Here is a 19,407-nt window from a genome sequence, read left to right as displayed (position 1 = left end):
TTCATCATGTTGGCCAGGCTGGTCTCAAACTCCTGTCTTCATGGGATCTTCCCACCTCAGCCCACCTAAGTGCTGGGATTACAGGTGTGAGTCACTGTGCCCGGCCCAAACCAGGGCTTCCTGATGAAATCACGGATTCCAACTGTGACCTAGGAATGCCCAAGGTGAGTTGAGCCATAATGTTGGTAACTGGGCTGGACATAGCAGCTCCCACCTATAATCCCAGCATTTTGGGAGGCCGAGGGGGATGGTCACGTGAGCCCAGGAGTTCACAACCAGCCTGAGCAACACAGCAAACCCTGTCTTTTATACAAAAGTAAAAATAAACTAGCCAGGTGTGACAGTGTGTGCCTGTAGTCGGAGCTGCTTGAGAGGCTGAGGTGGAAGGGTCACTTGCACCCAGAAGGATGAGGCTGCAGTGTTGGGCTACCCAGCCTGGGCAACACAGTGAGACCCTATCTCTAAAAAAAAGGTTTTTTTAAGTAGTAACTGAAAGCTGGGTAATAGTGGTAGGCAAGGCGGGGATCATTATATTCTATTTTTATTTAAAATACCCTTTAGAATTGTTATAAAAAGACTATCTCAATTTTTACCTACCAACCACTACTTTATTTCAAATACGGAGCCCATGTATCAGCTACCAAACCTCAATTCTTGTGGCAGAAATTGTAGAAGAGAATTTCAGGAGCCTCTATGTTTCTTGTGCCAAGGGGGAAGCTAGGCCCTGTGGCCTGAGCCCTGCAGCACGTTTGCAACTTCAGCTTCTTGGACTGGTTAGGCTGGTAAGTGACCACACGGCCTCTCGTTCTTGTTTCGTAAATGACTAGGAGAGACCAGACTTCCCTGCTTCCCATTATTGATCTTTGCTGTGGACCAGCCACCTCCTTCATTGTCCTGTGCATCTGTCCTAACTCAGACTAGATGGCACAACGATCCCATGACAGACTCCACGTGGAACGCCAAACATACCTTTCCCAATAGGAAAAGACCACCTTCGCTAACCAGAGCACAGTAACTGTGCATTCACCCTCAGAGAGAAAGATGCTGGAATTGTATTAAGTTTCCCTAAACTTCATCTGTAGAAATGATCCCAAACTGCTACATTTCAGAACACTGACTTCCGTTCTTTGGAATCTGTGCTTCCTGGGCGGCCTGTCCTCAAACTTTGCACTTGAATAATCTCTCTTTAAACTAGATTCTGACAATCTTGATTATTTTAGGTTCACAGTGTCTTCAGGGAAATATACTCCACACTGAATTCCTAACTTAAAAAAACAAAGAAAAGCTATAAAAAAGCGAAAAAAAAAAAGGTCGGGCACGGTGGCTCATGCCTGTATTCCAGGCACTTTGGGAAGTGAAGGAGGGTGGATCACTTGAGGTCAGGAGTTCAACACAAGCCTGGACAACATAGTGAAACCCCATCTCTACTAAAAACACAAAAATTAGCTAGGCGTAGTGGTGCATGCCTGTGATCCCAGCTAATTTTTTAAAAATTGGCCAGGTGTGATGGTGTGCATCGGCAGTCCCATCTACTTAGGACACTGAGGTGGGAAGGCTGCTTGAGGCCGCAGTGAGCCTTGATTGCATCACTGCACTCCAGCCTGGGAGACAGAGAGAAATCCTGTCTCAAAAGAGGCAAAACAAAACAAAACCAAAAAGAAAGAAAAGGGGAAAAGAAAAAGGAAAGAATGAGAAAAAGAAGGAAAAAAAGAAAAAGGAAGGGAGGGAGGGAGAAGGGCATCACTTTGTGTAAATAATTGTAAACCACAAAAACGTGGAGGCAGGTAAAGTAAATAGGTGAGTATGGCCAGAGCACGGGGCAACAGCAGGAAAGAACAGATATGTACGGTTTGGACTAGATGAGTGTTTCTGAGCCTTTTTTTTGATAAATGTCCTCCCTCTGTTCTGATACACACTTTAGGACAGTGTGGGAATCACTGTCATTCTCTGAACCTCCTTCAACCAAGATTTTGCTCAGCATTAGATTCTATTTTTGCATTGTTAAGCAGGTTTTTGCTTTGTACCATAAAACTGTAATATTCAGTATGCTTGTTCAAACACCTCTCCTACAATCCCACTTCTAGCCTCCTTAAGAAGCAGTGCATGGAGGAGTCCCCAAATGTAAACCTCCAGAGTTTCGCGTAATTATCTCATTGCACTGTAGGGGAGAAAATATAATTTCTCTTCTTTCTCTATTAGTTGAGACATTCTCCTGAAAACAAAATTCAGAGCAACAAGAGAAACAAGCAGAAGTTTATTAGCACTTGCTGTACCCATCACGTGAGAGGCCTCAGTTCAAAAGTATCTCTCTCTCAAGGCATGTTGTGAAAGCACAAGGTCAGACATAGCCAGGTCCACACGCGTTTATGTCTTTCCACAAGGTGGAAATATATTGATGCTATTTCAATCATAAAAGCCACGAGCTACGAGGATTTGCCTCGAGACAGTTCCCTTCAGTACTAGTTAATTTGGTGGTCGGAGCCATGGGCAGAGAGGCTCAAGCCACTCCACGAGTCAGCCAATACTGCAAGCTATACATCATAGTGTACTTAAAATATAAACATTATGGAGTAAACATTCCCCATCAAACAAAGTAACATCTAACACCAAGAGAAAGGGGATAGGAAAAAGGGTTAATGGATCAATCCAAGGAAATCGATGACGGGAACTAGGAGTGTATTCCCGCCTGATCCAGACAGAAGTCACTGTCTTCCAAGGAAGTCTTTGATGTGAGCAGATCCTGAGGCAGCAGACGCAGGGTGCTAAGTACAAGTGACAGCAAGACGGGGTCTATCAAAATGCCAGTGTTGACTTGGTCAAATCCTGCCCTTTTTAAGGTCACAGTCCTCTGGTGAGGACTGACAATAAGAGGGTGCCTAGTTGTGTCTTTATCTGGTTGAGTGAACATCCGGTCCCTGTTGGTATGATGCCTTGCGAAATATAAGATTAAACCTTTTTCTAAGATGTAGTTACTTATGCGAAGGGTGCTTTATACAAAGCCGTAGCGGAGGGGCCTTGCTTAAATAGTATTTTAACAAAAAGCCATAAATCCTACACGGTGACAAGCCAAAAAACAGAGCATCTTCAGACTTCTAGCATGCAGGGGCCGGGCGCAGTGGCTCATCAGGCCTGTAATCCCAGCACTTTGGGAGGCCGAGGCAGGTGGATTGTTTGAGGTCAGGAGTTCAAGACCAAAGACCACCCTGGCCAACTGGTGAAACCCTGTCTCTACTAAAAATACAAAATTAGCCCAGCGTGGTGGCGGGCGCCTGTAATCCCAGCTACTCGGGAGGCTGAGGCAGGAGAATCGCTTGAATGCGGGACGCGGAGGTTACACGAGCCGAGCCGAGATCGCGCCACTGCACTCCAGCCTGGGCGACAGAGCGAGACTCCGTCTCAAAAAAAAAAAAAAAAAAGGGGGGGGGCTGGACAGGACCTTCGCGTAAGCCAAAGAGTATCGCCATGGCACCTTCACCTTCACCTTCACCTTGGGCAGCCCGGTGCCGTCTTCCCTCAGTCTGCGATTAACGAGCGGAAGGCCGCACTGACCCATTTCAAATCCCTTATTGCCTTCCTAAAACCACTCAGTAGTTTGGGCACAGTGGCCTCCCTGTGAGAGGAACTTGCTTCCCACTTACGACAAGACAAACACTTCGCCCATCCCCGGCCGCGCACCCGGCGGTTACCGGCTGCCACCCCGACCACCCTCCGGTCCAAAAGGACGCCCGCGGATTGGACGCGGATGGGACGCGGCCGGCCCGGCCTCGCAGGCTGACGGGAGGCCTGGGCGTCCGCGCTCGGTCTGCCCTTTCTCCCGTCGCGGACTTCCTCTTTCCTCACTTTCTCCCGCCACGACTCTTCCTCTTCCTTTTCCCCGAACCCAGCCCACTTCCCGTTTCAGGACCTCGGCTGGCCCCAGGCCCCCGGACCAGGCCGGGTCACGTGGGTGCAGGGTCACGTGCTGCTGCGGGTCACGTGCCGGCCTGCATCACGCGTGACTGGGCGCGCGGTGCTGGAGGCTGCTGCACCTGCGGTGAGCCGATCCGCCGGCGCCCGACGCGCGCGCTCTCGCGAGACCCGCGGGGTCACGTGACGCCCGGGCGCGGCGCAGCTCACGTGACAGGCGCTGCCGGCCGCTGGGTCTTCTTCGTGCCGGCGTCGCAGTGGCCGGGCCTCTTGCGTCTGGGAACGCCGCCGTCTCTCACGCCAGCCCTTGGCTCCCGCGCCCCGCCGCCGCCCCCGCGCCCGGCAGTCCGCTGCCCAACCGTCGCCCGCGCCCCCGCTCCCCGCACTGTACCCGGCCGCCTCGCGCCATGGCGGCCCCCGGCAGCGCCCGGCGGTCCCTACTGCTGCTGCTGCTGCTGCTGCTCGGTGAGGGGGTCGAGGCGGGGCCTGGGAGCGGCGGGACCGGGCGGGGACGAGGCCCCTGGGTCTTGAGGGCGGGTGGCTGCCGGGTCGTTGTCCCGCGGGTCGCCCCGCACCCACTGCTCCCGGCCCCGGCCGGCTCTGCCTGCGGGCGGGTGTTTCTCTCGGGGTCGTAGGGTCGGGGCAGAACTCAGTGGCAGGTGCTTGGGGGACCAGGAGGTCTCATCCCAGGACCTGGCTCCTCTAGGGTCTGTCTCACTGAACTCAGTTTTTCTGGGATGTTGAGTGCGAAAGCTCGGCGGTCTGGTGCTTTCAGGTCGTTAAGTTTCCTGGCAAGTTGAGGCGGTGAGATCTAGACGAGGCTGCGCCGCCGAAGGTGGCAGGGACGTCTGTGGTCTCAGCCCCCGGGCGGGTGACCTAGATCAAGCTCTTTCCAAGATGGATTTCAGCCAGGACAGGGAGAAGCCGGCGCCAGCATTCCCCACCTTTGTACTTGAACCTTTCGCCTCTTGCCGCAGTGTGGAGGAGATGCGAATGTATTTATGTTATTGTGAATTCACGTGTATGTTAAAATAATTTTTAAAGTTATCTTTGGGATTTCACAAGATTCCATAGCAGACAAGATGAGGGAAAGCTGGCGTCAGACTCACGGTGGCAATGTTCGTGTCTAGTAAGTAGTTTAAAGACCGCCGTTCCTCTAGGCCAAAACGCGGGACCCGGGAACACGTGGGGAAGCATCGTTCTCTTCTGTCAGTTTATAGAGCCCAGACGGGCAGTAGGTGCTCAATATTGTATTGACAGGTGAATTTCGTTCTAATTATTTATTCTCTCTTCCTAAGAGGATGTGTGCTATCTCTTTAAGACGGTCCGATGCGCCCTGCCGCCCCACCTCTGGGGCACTGTTTTCTCACCTCCCCCCCACCCCCCCAGTAATATGGGAAGATTATCTTAAGTGCCAGGATCTGAAAGGTGATGTAGAATCAAGCTGAGGGAGTGTATGTGAGTTGAGTAGATATAGAAATACACTCCTGTACACACCTGTCTTGACTTCTTTAAATTCCTCAGTCCCATCCAACACTAAAACTCAGTTACTGTCAGTGAATGGATTTTGGTTTCCCTTTTTTGTTTTGCCTGTTGTGTAAAATGAATTCTTTGAACTGCCTGAATAGCCACAGAGATGAACTTATTCCAATAGTAAACCTGAAGCCTTGCTCAACTCCTGCGACAGGGTCCAGTGTAGTTAATGAGAGGAGTTGCAGAAACAAGTTTTGTCATGTCACAGCAACTGCATTGTTCTTTGTTACAGATGCTCATAAGCCTCATGATTTTGATGTTTTGTTTCATGTTTTAAAAACTCACTCTAGGCCGGCGCAGTGGCTCACGCCTGTAATTCCAACACTTTGGGAGGCTGAGGCGGACGGATCATGAGGTCATGAGTTCGAGACCAGCCTGGCCAATATGGTGAAACCTGGTCTTTACAAAAATACAAAAATTAGCCGGGCATGGTGGCGCACGCCTGTAATCCCAGCTACTTGGGAGGCTGAGGCAGAAGAATTGCTTGAACCCAGGAAGCAGAGGTTGAAGTGAGCTGAGATCACGCCACTGCACCCCTGCCTGGGCAACAGAGCAAGACTCCATACAAAAAAAAAAAAAAAAAAAAAAACCAAAAAAAGTCACTTTAAAAATGAAGTGAAAAATCCGTAACTCCCTAATATTGTGATTGGAATATTGCTCATGTAATTAGCCTTCTAAGGTCTGTTCCATTGTATCTTTTATGTTTACAATCTTAACTTTTTTTTTTGAGATGGAGTTGCTCTGTGCCTAGGCTGGAGTGCAGTGGCACAATCTTGGCTCACTGCAACCTCTGCCTCCCGGGTTCGAGCAATTCTTCTGCCTCAGCCTCCAGAGTAGCTGGGATTACAGGCACCCGCCACCATGCTGGGCTAATTTTTGTATTTTTGGTAAGAGATAGGGTTTCACCGTGTTGGTTAGGCTGGTCTTGATCCGCCTGCCTCTGCTTCCCAAAGTGCGGGGAGTACAGGTTTGAGCCACTGTGCCCGGCCCAGCTTTTTTTTTTTGAGACAGAGTCTTGCTCTGTCACCCAGGCTGGACTGCAGTGAGTGGTGTGATCTTGGTTCACTGCAGCCTCCGCCTCCTGGGTTCAAGCAGTTCTCCTGCCTCAGCCTCTCTAGTGACTGGGACTACAGGCGCACGCCGCCATGCCTGGCTAATTTTTGTAGTTTTAGTAGAGATGGGTTTTCACCATGCTGGCTGGGCTGGTCTCGAACTCCTGACCTCGTGATCCACCTGCCTCAGCCTCCCAAAGTGCTGGGATTACAGCCATGAGCCACCATGCCTGGCCAAAATCCAACTTTTAAAAAAGGCCTTTTAACAACTTGTATTTAAAGATATTTAAAATGTTTATTTTAGTGTGCAAATTTCACCAAAAACCTTTTTAAAAAAAAAAAAAAACTGCTCAATTACGAATTTCCACTATATTAATAATTAGGCATTGCTTAAAGCTACTGTGTTTGAATACTTAGAAAGCTCAGACAAACATGAACTGAAACTTGTCTTGATAGATGGATTAGCTGTGATTGCATAATGTGACCCTTTAAACCATTGATGTCAGCAGGATGACTGCATTACTCTTTCCACTTGAGCAACTGTCACTTAGGAGGTTTGAAAAACTTTATACTTGGCTGGGTGCAGTGGTTCATGCCTGTAATCTCCACACTTTGGGAGGCCGAGGTGGGTGGATCACCTGAGGTCAGGGGTTCAAGACCAGCCTGGCCAATGTGGTGAAACCCCCATCTCTACTGAAAATACAAAAATTAGCTGGGCGTGGTGTGGTGGCTGGCGCCTGTAATCCCAGCTACGCGGGAAGCTGAGGCAGGAGAATTGCTTGAACCCAGGAGGCAGGGGTTGCAGGGAGCTGAGATCATGCCATTGCACTCCAGTCTGGATGACAAAATCGAAACTCAATCTCAAAAAAAAAAAAAGAAGAAAGAAAAGCCAGGTGCGGTGACTCATGCCTGTAATCCCAGCACTTTGGGAGGCTGAGGCAGGCGGATCACTAGGTCAAGAGATTGAGACCCATCCAGGCCAACATGGTGAAATCCTGTCTCTACTAAAATTATTTTTAAAAAGTTAGCTGGGCATGGTGGCACAGGCCTGTAGTCCCAGTTACTCAGGAGGCTGAGGCAGGAGAATTGCTTGAACCTGGGAGGCGGAGGTTGCAGTGAGCCAAGATCATGCCACTGCACTTCAGGGTGACAGAGCAAGAGTCCGTCTCAAAAAAAAAAAAAAAAAATTTCTACTAACTGATGTTACCTTTGATTGTGCAGATTGTCAGTTATGCCACGGAAAGAACTAATTTGTCAGTAGATTTGAGGTCAGAATGTCTTGGTAGCCCTATAATTTTGAATTTGTATTACATTAGCCCCATCCCAGACAACGTTACCCTTTCTTCTCTGTTCCTAAGACTTTTATTGCATGTGCTTCTGCATGGTAGCATCTGGTCGGCTGCACTGGGATGATTTTGGCCTGTGTGTCTCCCTTCCTGACTGACACGTAGTAAATGCTGAGTACATACATGAAGAAAGGATCAATTTTATAGCAGTGGTTCTTAACCAAACATATGCATAGATCCGCAGGATCAGCTTTTTAGAAATATACATACCACAGCAAGGCACAGTTGCTCATGCCTGTCATCTCAGTACTTTGGGAGGCTAAGGCAGGAGGATTGCTTGAGATCAGCCTGGGCAATACGTGAGACAAGTGTCTCTACAAAAAAATTAAAAAGAAATAATACGGCCAGGCGCGGTGGCTTACACCTGTAATCCTAGCACTTTGGGAGGCCTAGGCAGGCGGATTGCATGAGTTCAGGAGTTCGAGACCAGCCTGGGCAACATGGTGAAATCCCATCTCTACTAAAATACAAAAAACATAAGCCGGGCATGGTAGCGTGCACCTGTAGTCCCAGCTGCTTGGGAGGCTGAGGTAGGAGAATTGCTTGAACCCAGGAGACAGAGATTGCAGTAAATGAAGATCATGCTACTGGGCTCCAGCCTGGGTGACAGAACAAGACTGTTTCCATAAAAAAATATACACACACACTCTTATACCCTGCCTCTAGAGGGTGTGATTCCGTGCCTGGGATGGTATTTTTTTCCTTTAATTCTTTATAAATGATTCTGCATCATTGGTTAAGTAGAATAAAAATGCCATATTTAAAAGAATCAAGCCAACAAAAACTAAGATGCTAAGATGTGATTTTTTTTTTTTTTTTTTGGTCGTAGTTTCACTCTTGTCGTCCAGGCTGGAGTGCAATGGTGCGATCTTGGCTCACTGCCTTCCGCGTCCTGGGTTCAAGTGATTCTCCTGCCTCAGCCTCCCGAGTACCAGGGATCACAGGCATGTGCCACCATGCCCAGCTAATTTTGTATTTTTAGTGGAGACAGGGTGTCTCCATGATTGGTCAAGGTGGTCTCAAACTCCTAACCTCAGGTGATCAGCCCACCTCGGCCTCCGAAAGTGCTGGGATTACAGGTGTTGGACCACCGCGCCCAGCCTAAGATGTGATTTCTTAATAAATTTTTTTTTCGAGACAGAGTGTCTTTTTGTCGTCCAGGCTGGAGTGCAGTGGCACAATCTCGGCTCACTGCAATCTCCCCCTCCCGGGTTCAAGTGATTCTTCTGCCTCAGCCTCCCGAGTAGCTGGGACTATAGGCGTGTGCCACCACGCCCGGCTAGTGTGTGTGTGTGTGTGTGTGTGTGTGTGTGTGTGTGTGTGTGTATTTTTTTTTTTTTCTTAGTGGAGACGGGGTTTCGCCATGTTAAACTTAGGCTAGGCTAGTATAAAACTTCTAGCTAGGCTAGTATAAAACTTCTAGCTAGGCTAGTATAAAACTTCTGACCTCAGGTGATCCGCCTGCCTCAGCCTCCCAAAGTGCTGGGATTACAGGCATGAGCCACTGCGCCCGGCCTAATTTTTTAAAATGAAGTTTTTTACTCATTTCTTCAGATGGTAATCTTTAATGTCAAAAGCAGGTATTTCTTAATTTTTATTTATTTTAATTCAGAAAAATTTTAATTTTTTTTTTAAGAGACAAGGTCTTGCTGTGTTGACCAGCGTAGTCTGAAACTCCTAGCCTCAAGCAGGCCTCCACTTCCTCAGCCTCCCAAAGTGCTGAGATTACAGGCATGAGCCACTGCACCTAGCCAGTGTTTCCTGATGGGAAGCCCGTTCCCTCGATCGTCAAGTGCTGGAGAGGCAGTGTGGCTCAGAGGTGGCACGTGCTGTGAGCCAGAAGACCCTCTTTTAGATCTAGGTCTGCACCACTCACTAGCTGCGTGACCTGGGTGGGTTCATTGACTGCTCTATGCCTTAATCTCCCTGTGAAGAGTTGTCATGATAATTGGGATGTGCTTAGAGCAGCATCTGGCACAAAGTAAGTGCATTCGAAGTGCTTGTTAAATGAGATAGTTTTTGATATTTTGTGTCAGATACTGAGGATTGAATGATGAACTTGATAGGAACCTTCTGTGCCTGTGCAGATATTTAATAATAGCTGACATCAAAGCTGGCGTCAGTGCTGGGCACCAAATGCTCAGCTGCTCTGACAGCCCCGAGGCACTGGCACTTTCCCCTCCTGCTCTGGGCGCAGAGACTGGGGATTGGGCTTTGCTACTGGCCACGGTTGCACAGCTAGTAAGTGCTGGAGGAGCCTCCAAGAACTGAGGCCTCTGACTTAGAAGCACGCATGCTTCCCACAGCGGCACTTGTTTCAGAGAATAGGATTTCTCCCAAGTGGGAGTATTTTGAAGGAACAAGCCACAGTTCCTCCTTTATGTGATCCCTGGAGAAGTGATCGTGTTCATGTCTGAGTACAGGACTGCCAGAGAGAGCAGTCACCAGTAGGCCAGGGCGCCCACCTTGGCGATGCTGCCAACAGCTGTCCTGTTGGACTGTGACACTTGTCAGGTATTGGGAACATTGAAACTTATTTGAGAAGGTGTTTTGTCTATTTTTTTTTGCTAACCAATTGCCGGTGTTACGGATTTTTTTTTTTTTTTTTTTTTTTTGAGACGGAGTCTCGCTCTGTCGCCCAGGCTGGAGTGCAGTGGCCAGATCTCAGCTCACTGCAAGCTCCGCCTCCTGGGTTTACGCCATTCTCCTGCCTCAGCCTCCCGAATAGCGGGGACTACAGGCGTCCGCCACCTCACCCGGCTAGTTTTTTTTTGTATTTTTTAGTAGAGACGGGGTTTCACCATGTTAGCCAGGATGGTCTTGATCTCCTGACCTCGTGATCCGCCCGTCTCGGCCTCCCAAAGTGCTGGGATTACAGGCTTGAGCCACCGCGCCCGGCCGGATTTTTTTTTTTTTCCTGAGACGGAGTCTTGCTCTGTCGCCCAGGCTGGAGTGCAGTGGCGCGATCTCTGCTCACTGCAAGCTCCGCCTCCTGGGTTCATGCCATTCTCCGGCCTCAGCCTCCTGAGTAGCTGGGACTACAGGCGCCCGCCACCACGCCCGGCTAATTTTTTGTATTTTTAGTAGAGACGGGGTTTCACCGTGTTAGCCAGGATGGTCTTGATCTCCTGACCTTGTGATCCACCCACCTCGGCCTCCCAAAGTGCTGGGATTACAGGCATGAGCCACCGCGCCTGGCCTGTTGTGGAATTTTTTTAAAAACTTCTGACCTTTAGCATACGTACATTCTCTCTTCAAGCTCTGTCTGTTAATGCTCTTATTTTCCTCTTTTCCAAAATTGCCTTCTGAGCCTAAGTTTAATAACTCAGAATTCCTGGGTCTCTCCAGAGTAATGCAGGCATCTTGTGCTGCCAAAGCTTACTTTAAATTCATTTTAATATTTCTTTGTTTTCCTCTGAAAGCTGAGACCTGGCCGGGCAGCGTAGCTTAACGCCTATAATCCCAGCACTTTGTGAGGCCGAGGCAGGTGGATCACTTGAGGCGAGGAGTTGGAGACCAGCCTGGCCAACATGGCAAAACCCTGCCTACCCCGTCTCCACTAAAAATACAAAAAGTAGCCAGACGTGGTGGTACAAACCTGTAGTCCCGGCTACTCAGGAGGCTGAGGCACCAGAATCGCTTGAACCTGGGAGGTGGAGGGCTGCTGCCCTCCAGCCTTGGCAAGAGTGAGACTCAGTCTCTAAAAAGTAAAAATAAAAAAGCTGAAACCCTCAGCATATTTACTAAGTGAAAAGAAAATTGTATAATTGAAAAAAACTTAGTTTGAAGTATTTCCTAATGAAATGCTTTGGGTCGGTAAAAAGTGTTTGAGAAAACTTATAAAAGGGCAGCTTAATAAAAAGCTGGCCTGTGGATTCTTCCATGCGGGCACCTGGGTTGTCAGCGGTGGCTGTGAGCCCTGTGACTCCTCATCTGAGGGCGGGGTAGGCAGTGGCCCTGTCCACGCTGAGCTCCCGTCAGTGTTAAGTCTCTGGTGTCTGCTGTGTCTGCCTGTCCGCTGCTGCTTTCTTGCTGGCATCTGCTGCAGCTTCTGTGCACTCATCTGATCTCTCACAAGATTGAGGATATTTTGTCTGTTTTTAGAAACCTTTACTATGTTGAAAATAAGTGACAGAATCTTCTCTAGATTCTCTAGATTCATTGGAAGTGCCGTTAGTATGATCCTGCCTGCGTGTTGCAGAGTGTGGGTTGAAAAACCAAGCAAAGCAGACAGTAGACTGGAGGTTTTCTTTCATGCCCTACTTTATTTGATTGTCCTGTAGCACCTTTTCTTTTTCTTTCTTTCTTTCGTCTTTTTTTTTGAGACAGAGTTTTGCTCTTGTCACCCAGGCTGGAGTGTAGTGGCACGATCTCGACTCACTGCAACTTTTGCCTCCCTGGTTTAAGCGATTCTCCTACCTCAGCCTCCTGAGTAACTGGGATTACAGGCGCCTGCCACCATGCCCAGTTAATTTTTGTAGCTTTAGTAGAGACGGGGTTTCATCATGTTGGTCAGGCTGGTCTTGAACTCCTGACTTCGTGGTCCACCCGCCTCAGCCTCCCACCAAAGTGCTGGGATTACAGACGTGAGCCACCGTGCCTGGCAGCACCTTTTCTTTATGGACATAGATTTTGGTATTTCCTTTACCAAAGAGAAGATAGGTGGGACTTCTGGTTATATGCTTTGCTTTAGGCTTGAAGTATAGTTGCTCTAAAGATACTATTTTGTGAAAGACCCAAGGTTGAAATGAGCTGGATTCACTGGAATCCATTACTTTTCCAGGGAATAGGATTTTCAATGAAAAGCTGAGCGTCCTGTCTTTCAGTATCTGCCCTCACAGCGTGCCTGAATTGCACTTACATTTAGCGTGACCAATGAGACCCGGGTGTGTGTGTGCTCACGCAGTGTGAGATCAGCCCCCGGGGGTGAGTGCTCACCGGACTGGCATACACGAGCTTGTAGCAGCAGAGACAAGTGAAAGCATGCCATTTTCTGCATGGTTCCCAGTGGTGGCAGATCGGTGTTTGGCTTTAGAACAGGCAAAAACACCTGTTTTCCAATCTGTAATGAAAAAACTGTGTAATAACGTGCGATTTGTACAATTACCAGTGTCTCTACCATAGTGATCAGATTGCATTTGTTACCAAACATCCTGATCAGTGAAGTGGGGTAAGAGAGGAAATATTTAGCGGTGACCACTGTCAAGCTGGCAAGACCTCTAGCGCTTCCATTCGGTCCCTTTGCTTCAGGATGGGGAAGGGAGGCCACTCCACGGGATGTGCAGTGCTGTGAGGACCTTTCTGAAATTGGGCAAAGAGCTCAGCCCTTTGAGTCCATGAGAAATAAAACTAACCAGATGTTAAGTAGCAGGTGAGGACCACAGTGAAAGATCCTGCAGACCCTCCCTTGGATTTCTGCAGATGGGCGAGTCGTGCCTTCAAGGCACTCCGTCTTACAGAGATCCTCTGAAAAAGGCGGAGCAGTGTACGCCTAGGATGATGCGGAAATTGACATGTGCCTTCTTGATAAGTGTTCTGAAATAAAGCACTAAATAGCAAAAGACCAGTCTGGCAAACTCAATCACATGGGCTTAGAGATGACAATTTCAGAACAGTATCCGCAAGGGACAGGGCACCAGGTGAACTGGCCGCATAATCCATGTGTCTGGTTCTTCATTGGATTTAAGAAACACAGTGGAGGCTGGGTGCAGTGACTCACGCCTGTAATCCCAGCACTTTGGGAGGCCAAGGTGGGTGGATCACCTGAGGTCAGGAGTTCAAGACCAGCCTGACCAGCATGGCAGAACCCCGTCACTACTAAAAACAGAAATTAGCTGGGTTTGGTGGCACGTGCCTGCAGTCCCAGCTACTCGGGAGGCTGAGGCAGGAGAATTGCTTGAACCTGGGAGGTAGGGGTTGCAGTGAGCCAGGGTTGCACCACTGCACTCCAGCCTGGTGACAGAGTGAGACTCCATCTTAAAAAAAATAAAAATAAAAAAGAGAAACAGTGAAATCTTGTAACAAAACCCATCACTGCTACAGCTGTGGAAACTGGGGATACTCAGTCGTGTTTTCTGGAGAGTTTTTGATGGTCTCTGTCTTCCCTGGAATTGACAGGCCTCATGCAGTGTGCATCAGCAGCAATGTTTATGGTGAAAAATGGCAACGGGACCGCTTGCATAATGGCCAACTTCTCTGCTGCCTTCTCAGTGAACTACGACACCAAGAGTGGCCCTAAGGTAGGAAACACCAGGGCACTTCATGCTTCCCTTGTGTGTGTGGAAAGATGATTTTTAACATTTCAACCAAGTCTTTGAAAAATGGCCCCATATAAAACACGGCGCTTTTCTTATCTGTATTTCCTTCTGGCGTTGTCAGTAACCTGTGTTGTCATGTGCCATAGCCACAGGCACAATAACAAACCTTTATATGTGCTGCACCTCACTATTTATCATGAACATTTTTTTTTTTTTTTTGAGACAGAGTCTCGCTCTGTCGCCTATGCTGGAGTGCAGGGGTGCGATCTCCGCTCATTGCAAACTCCGCCTGCCGGGTTCATGCCATTCTCCTGCCTCAGCCTTCCGAGTAGCTGGGACTACAGGCACTCGCCACCATGCCCGGCTAATTTTTTGTATTTTTAGTAGAGACAGGGTTTCACCATGTTAGCCAGGATGGTCTCGATCTCCTGACCTCGTGATCTGCCCACCTTGGCCTCCCAAAGTGCTGGGATTATAGGCATGAGCCACTGCGCCCGGCTTATCATGAACATTTTTCTAGTTTTCTTTTTTTTTTTTTGAGACGGAATCTCGCTTTGTTGCCCAGGCTGGAGTGCAGTGGCACGATCTGAGCTCACCACAACCTCGGCCGTCTCCTGGGTTCAAGCAGTTCTCCTGCTTAGCCTCCTGAGTAGCTGGAACTGCAGGTGCCCACCACCATGCCTGGCTGATTTTTGTATTTTTGGTAGAGACGGGGTTTCACCGTGTTGGCTGGGCTGGTCTCAAACTCCTGACCTCAAGTGATCTGCCTGCCTTGGCCTCCAAAGTGTTGGAATTACAGGGGTGAGCCACCAGCTCCCAGCTCTGGTTTTCTTCATGATTGTCTTTTATGATCATAATGTAATACTTTATTATGTTAGTTCACTATAATTTGTTAACACACTCCCCTATTAGTAATTAAGTCTTGAATCTTTTCCATGCTCTGTGAATGTGGCTTTTTTGATTTATTTATTTTTTGAGACAGAGTGTCGCTGTGTTGCCCAGGTTGGAGTGCAGTGGCGCAGTCTCTGTTCACTGCAAGCTCCACCTCCCGGGTTCACGCCATTCTCCTGCCTCAGCCTCCTGAGTAGCTGGGACTACAGGCGCCTGCCACCTCGCCCGGCCAATTTTTTTGTATTTTTAGTAGAGACAGGGTTTCACCATGTTAGCCAGGATGGTCTCGATCTCCTGACCTTGTGATCCGCCCGCCTCGGCCTCCCAAAGTGCTGGGATTACAGGCATGAGCCACTGCACCCGGCCTGATTCACTTTAGAGAAATTATTATACTCCAAGAAATGTATATAAATGGTTGTTTGACATGCAGTCCTACAAACACTGTACTCGTTTGATTAAAATGTTCCTTAGTAGTTTTGTTGAAATGGCTTTGTGTTTCTTTGGGATGACTAAAGCCATTTGTAATAACAAAATATTTTAAAAATCCAAGACAGCGAGATCTTATCTCTTTAAAAAAAAAAGAAAGCCAGACATGGTGGAGTGCGCCTGTGGCCCCAGCTACTGGGGAGGCTGAGTTGGGAGCATTGCTTGAGCCTGTGAGGTCGAGGCTGCAGTGAGCTATGATCTTGCCACTGCACTCCAGCCTGGGTGACAGAGCAAGACCATCTCAAAAAAAAAAAAAAAGTCCAGTCTCAAATTATAAATACTTGTCAAAGCCTTTTTTCTTTTTTCTGAGACAGAGTCACACTCTGTCCCCCAGGCGGCTGGAGTAGAGTGCCAAGATCTCGGCTTACTGTATCCTCCGCCTCCCAGGTTTGACTGAGTCTTGTGCCTCAGCTTCCTCAGTAGCTGGGACTATAGGTACGTGCCACCATGGCCAGCTAATTATTTGTATTTTTAGTAGAGATGGGTTTCACTGTGTTGGCCAGGCTGGTCTTAAACTCCTGGCCTCAAGTGATCTGCCCACCTTGGCCTCCCGCAGTGCTGGGATTACAGGCGTACCCCACCGTGCCTGGCCTCCAAGCACTTTTTTTTTTTTTTTTTTTTGGAGAGTTTTGCTCTTGTCACCCAGGCTGGAGTGCAATGACGCGGTCTTGGCTCACAGCAACCTCTGCCTCCTGGGTTCAAGCAATTCTCCTGCCGCAGCCTCCCAAGTAGCTGGGATTACAGGCATGTGCCCAGCTAATTTTTGTATTTTTAGTAGACATAGGGTTTCTCCACATTGGTCAGGCTGGTCTCGAACTCCTGACCTCAGGTGATCTGCCCACCTCGGCCTCCCAAAGTGCTGGGATTACAGGAGTGCCCCAACGTACCTGGTCTCCAAGCACTTTTTATTTAATTTCTACATCACTTTTTTAATGTTTGGTTTTGGTGGTTGGATTTTAAAAATATTTTGTTGTAAATTATGTTTCACAAATGAGGTCACATTATGCTGTTATGCACTTTGTTATTTCACAAAGCATGTCTTGATCACCTCTGTAGTTTCGTGGTGTTTTTTTTTTGCCCACATTAGTATATACTGCTTCACTGTAGTTCATTTGACCTATCTGGTTTATTTTGATGAACATTAGGTGGTTTTCCCGTTGCTTGTTTTGCTTATAATAGTAAATTTAAACATTTGTGCTATGAACACTTCCTTTATTTAAAGACACATTATTTAAATGAACATTTCTATAGCAAAAAAGTAGTGATAGCTTTTCTCAAATATATGTCACACCCTGAAACTGGTATAAATTATTTCAATTTCAAGACGCTTTAAATTCTGTTATATTAACAGAAAATTTATGGGGTTCTTCTGTTTAGAGACAGGGTCTTGGTCTGTTGCCCAGGCTGGAGTGCATTGGTGCAATCGTAGTTCACTGCAGCCTCAAACCTAGGCTCAAGCGATCCTCCTGCCTCAGCCTCCTGAGTAGCCAGGACTGCAGGCGGATGCCACCACAATTAGTTTATTTTGTTTTTGTAGAGATGGGGTCTTGCTATGTTGCCCAGGCTGGTCTTGAACTCCTGGGCTCAAGCAGTCCCCCCACCTCAGCCTCCCAGAGTGTTGGGATTACACGTGTGAGCCACCATGCCCAGCTGCAAATTTTTGATTATAAGAATTATTAAGTCAACTTTCTCTTATACCTGAAATACTTTTCAGTCTGTTACTGACATATAACACTAACCTTTCTTTGGTTTATATTAAAAATGAGTACCTCAGTAGTGATATCTGAGCTGGAAATGGAGTATAAGTTTATATCAGACTTACAGAAAATCTCTCTTTGAACTTTTAATAACCTGTATGCCAATTGGGTTATATTTAATTGTGTTTATTCTAGAACATAACCTTTGACCTGCCATCAGATGCCAAAGTAGTGCTCAACAGCAGCTCCTGTGGAAAAGAGAACACTTCCAACCCCAGTCTCGTGATTGCTTTTGGAAGAGGACAGACACTAACCCTCAATTTCACAAGAAACGCAACACGTTACAGCGTCCAGCTCATGAGTTTTGTTTATAACTTGTCAGACACACACCTTTTCCCCGGTGCAAGCTCCAAAGGTAAGAACCAAGATGGGCCGATTATAAAGTGATAGAAAATTGGGTTGGAGGATGGTCTAAAGTTACTTTTACCTGAGAATTACAGGCTGGGTGTAGTGGCTCATACCTGTAGTCCTAGCACTTTGGGAGGCTGAGGCAGACAGATCACTTGAGGTCAGGAGTTTGAGACCAGCCTGGCCAACATTGCAAAACACTGTCTCTACTAAAAATACTAAAATTAGCCAGGTGTAGTGGCAGGCACCTGTAATCCTAATTACTCAGGAGGCTGAGGCAGGAGAATCGCTTGAACCCAGGAGGCGGAGGTTGCAGTGAGCCGAGATGGTACCACTGCACTCCAGCCTGGGTGACCAAGTGAGACTCTCTAAAAAATAAAAAACACGCAGCCAGGCATGGTAGCTCACGCCTGTAATCCCAGCACTTTGGGAGGCCAAGGTGGGCAGATCATGAAGTCAGGAGTTTGAGACCAGCCTGACCAACATGGTGAAACCCCCTCACTACTAAAAATACAAAAATTAGCTGGGCGTGGTGGCGCATGCCTGTAATCCCAGCAATTCAAGAGGCTGAAGCAAGAGAATCGCCTGAACCCAGAAGGCAGAGGTTGCAGTGAGCCGAGATCACGCCATTGCACTCCAGCCTGGGTGACAGGGTAAGACTCTTATCTCTCTCTTTTTTTTTTTTTTGAGACGGAATCTTGCTCTGTCGCCCAGGCTAGAGTGCAGTGGCCGGATCTCAGCTCACCGCAACCTCTGCCTCCTGGGTTCACGCCATTCTCCTGCCTCAGCCTCCCAAGTGGCTGGGACCACAGGCGCCCACCACCTCGCCCGGCTAATTTTTTGTATTTTTAGTAGAGACGGGGTTTCACCGTGTTAGCCAGGAGGGTCTCGATCTCTTGACCTCGTGATCCGCCCGTCTCGGCCTCCCAAAGTGCTGGGATTACAGGCTTGAGCCACCGCGCCCGGCCCAAGACTCTTATCTCAAAAAAAATAAAAAACACATAAAATAAACTAAGTACCACAAGTAGTTTGCAATTGTGATTTTTTTTTTTCTTTTTAAATCTAGAAATCAAGACTGTGGAATCTGTGACATCAGGGCTAAAATAACATAAACTAAGTACTAAAAGTGGTTTGCAATTGTGATTTTTTTTTTTTTTTAATCTAGAAATCAAGACTGTGGAATCTATAACTGACATCAGGGCAGATATAGATAAAAAATACAGATGTGTTAGTGGCACCCAGGTCCACATGAACAACGTGACCGTAACGCTCCATGATGCCACCATCCAGGCGTACCTTTCCAACAGCAACTTCAGCAGGGAAGGTAGGACACTGACCCTTGGCCCTCTGGTGCTACTGGGTGGGTAGTTGGGCTGCAGTGACTGTAGGTGACCTCACTCCTCTGTGGCCTGGCACTGGGCTCTGCTTGGAAGGCGTGTGCACACGGCCAGGGACGTCTCTGCAGAATATTCTCATCCTTCTTCCTAGGGCAGGTGACTTGTAGATGAGGGTGGACACATGTTGATTAAAAAGGGTAGAAGATTGAAGTGAAATATCCCAGGACAGAGACAGATGTTGTGTGGTCTCCCTCCCATGGCAGCTAAAGAAGTAGCACTCGGGGAGGTAGAGAGAATGGTGGTCACCAGGGGCTAGGGGGTGAAGCTGGTCAGAAGATAGAAAGTTTCAGGAAGACAGGAGGAATTAGTTGGAGAGATCTGTTGCACAGCATGTGACTACAGTTAATAATGTATTCTGGCTGGAATATTGCTAAGTAGATTTTAACTCTTCTCACCATAAAAAAGTGATTGGTTTTAGCTGTAGATGTATTTCA

General features: G+C 48.0%; 1 protein-coding gene across 1 annotated transcript; it reads left to right on the top strand.

The window, feature by feature from the left end:
- The first annotated feature begins 3,996 nt into the window (after positions 1-3,996).
- LAMP1 (lysosomal associated membrane protein 1) lies at positions 3,997-18,959 on the top strand. Its single transcript, XM_023217695.1, has 4 exons — positions 3,997-4,371; positions 13,955-14,076; positions 17,364-17,583; positions 18,742-18,959. Exons 1-4 carry the CDS (start codon positions 4,314-4,316, stop codon positions 18,942-18,944), a joined length of 603 nt encoding a protein of 200 aa, XP_023073463.1. The 5' UTR covers positions 3,997-4,313; the 3' UTR covers positions 18,945-18,959.
- Positions 18,960-19,407: the final 448 nt, after the last annotated feature.

This window comes from Piliocolobus tephrosceles, chromosome X, assembly GCF_002776525.5.
Source record: "Piliocolobus tephrosceles isolate RC106 chromosome X, ASM277652v3, whole genome shotgun sequence".
NCBI classification, from domain to species: Eukaryota; Metazoa; Chordata; class Mammalia; order Primates; family Cercopithecidae; genus Piliocolobus; species Piliocolobus tephrosceles.
Note: the sequence above shows the minus strand (reverse complement) of the source record. Positions and strands in the feature narration are given on the sequence as shown.

Excerpts from the sequence above, each read along its gene's own strand:
- LAMP1 (XM_023217695.1), top strand. The coding sequence starts at position 4,314 with ATGGCGGCCCCCGGCAGCGCCCGGCGGTCCCTACTGCTGCTGCTGCTG. Across the intron at positions 4,372-13,954 it reads GCTGCTGCTGCTGCTGCTCG|GCCTCATGCAGTGTGCATCA; the intron begins GTGAGGGGGTCG and ends TGGAATTGACAG. Across the intron at positions 14,077-17,363 it reads ACACCAAGAGTGGCCCTAAG|AACATAACCTTTGACCTGCC; the intron begins GTAGGAAACACC and ends TGTTTATTCTAG.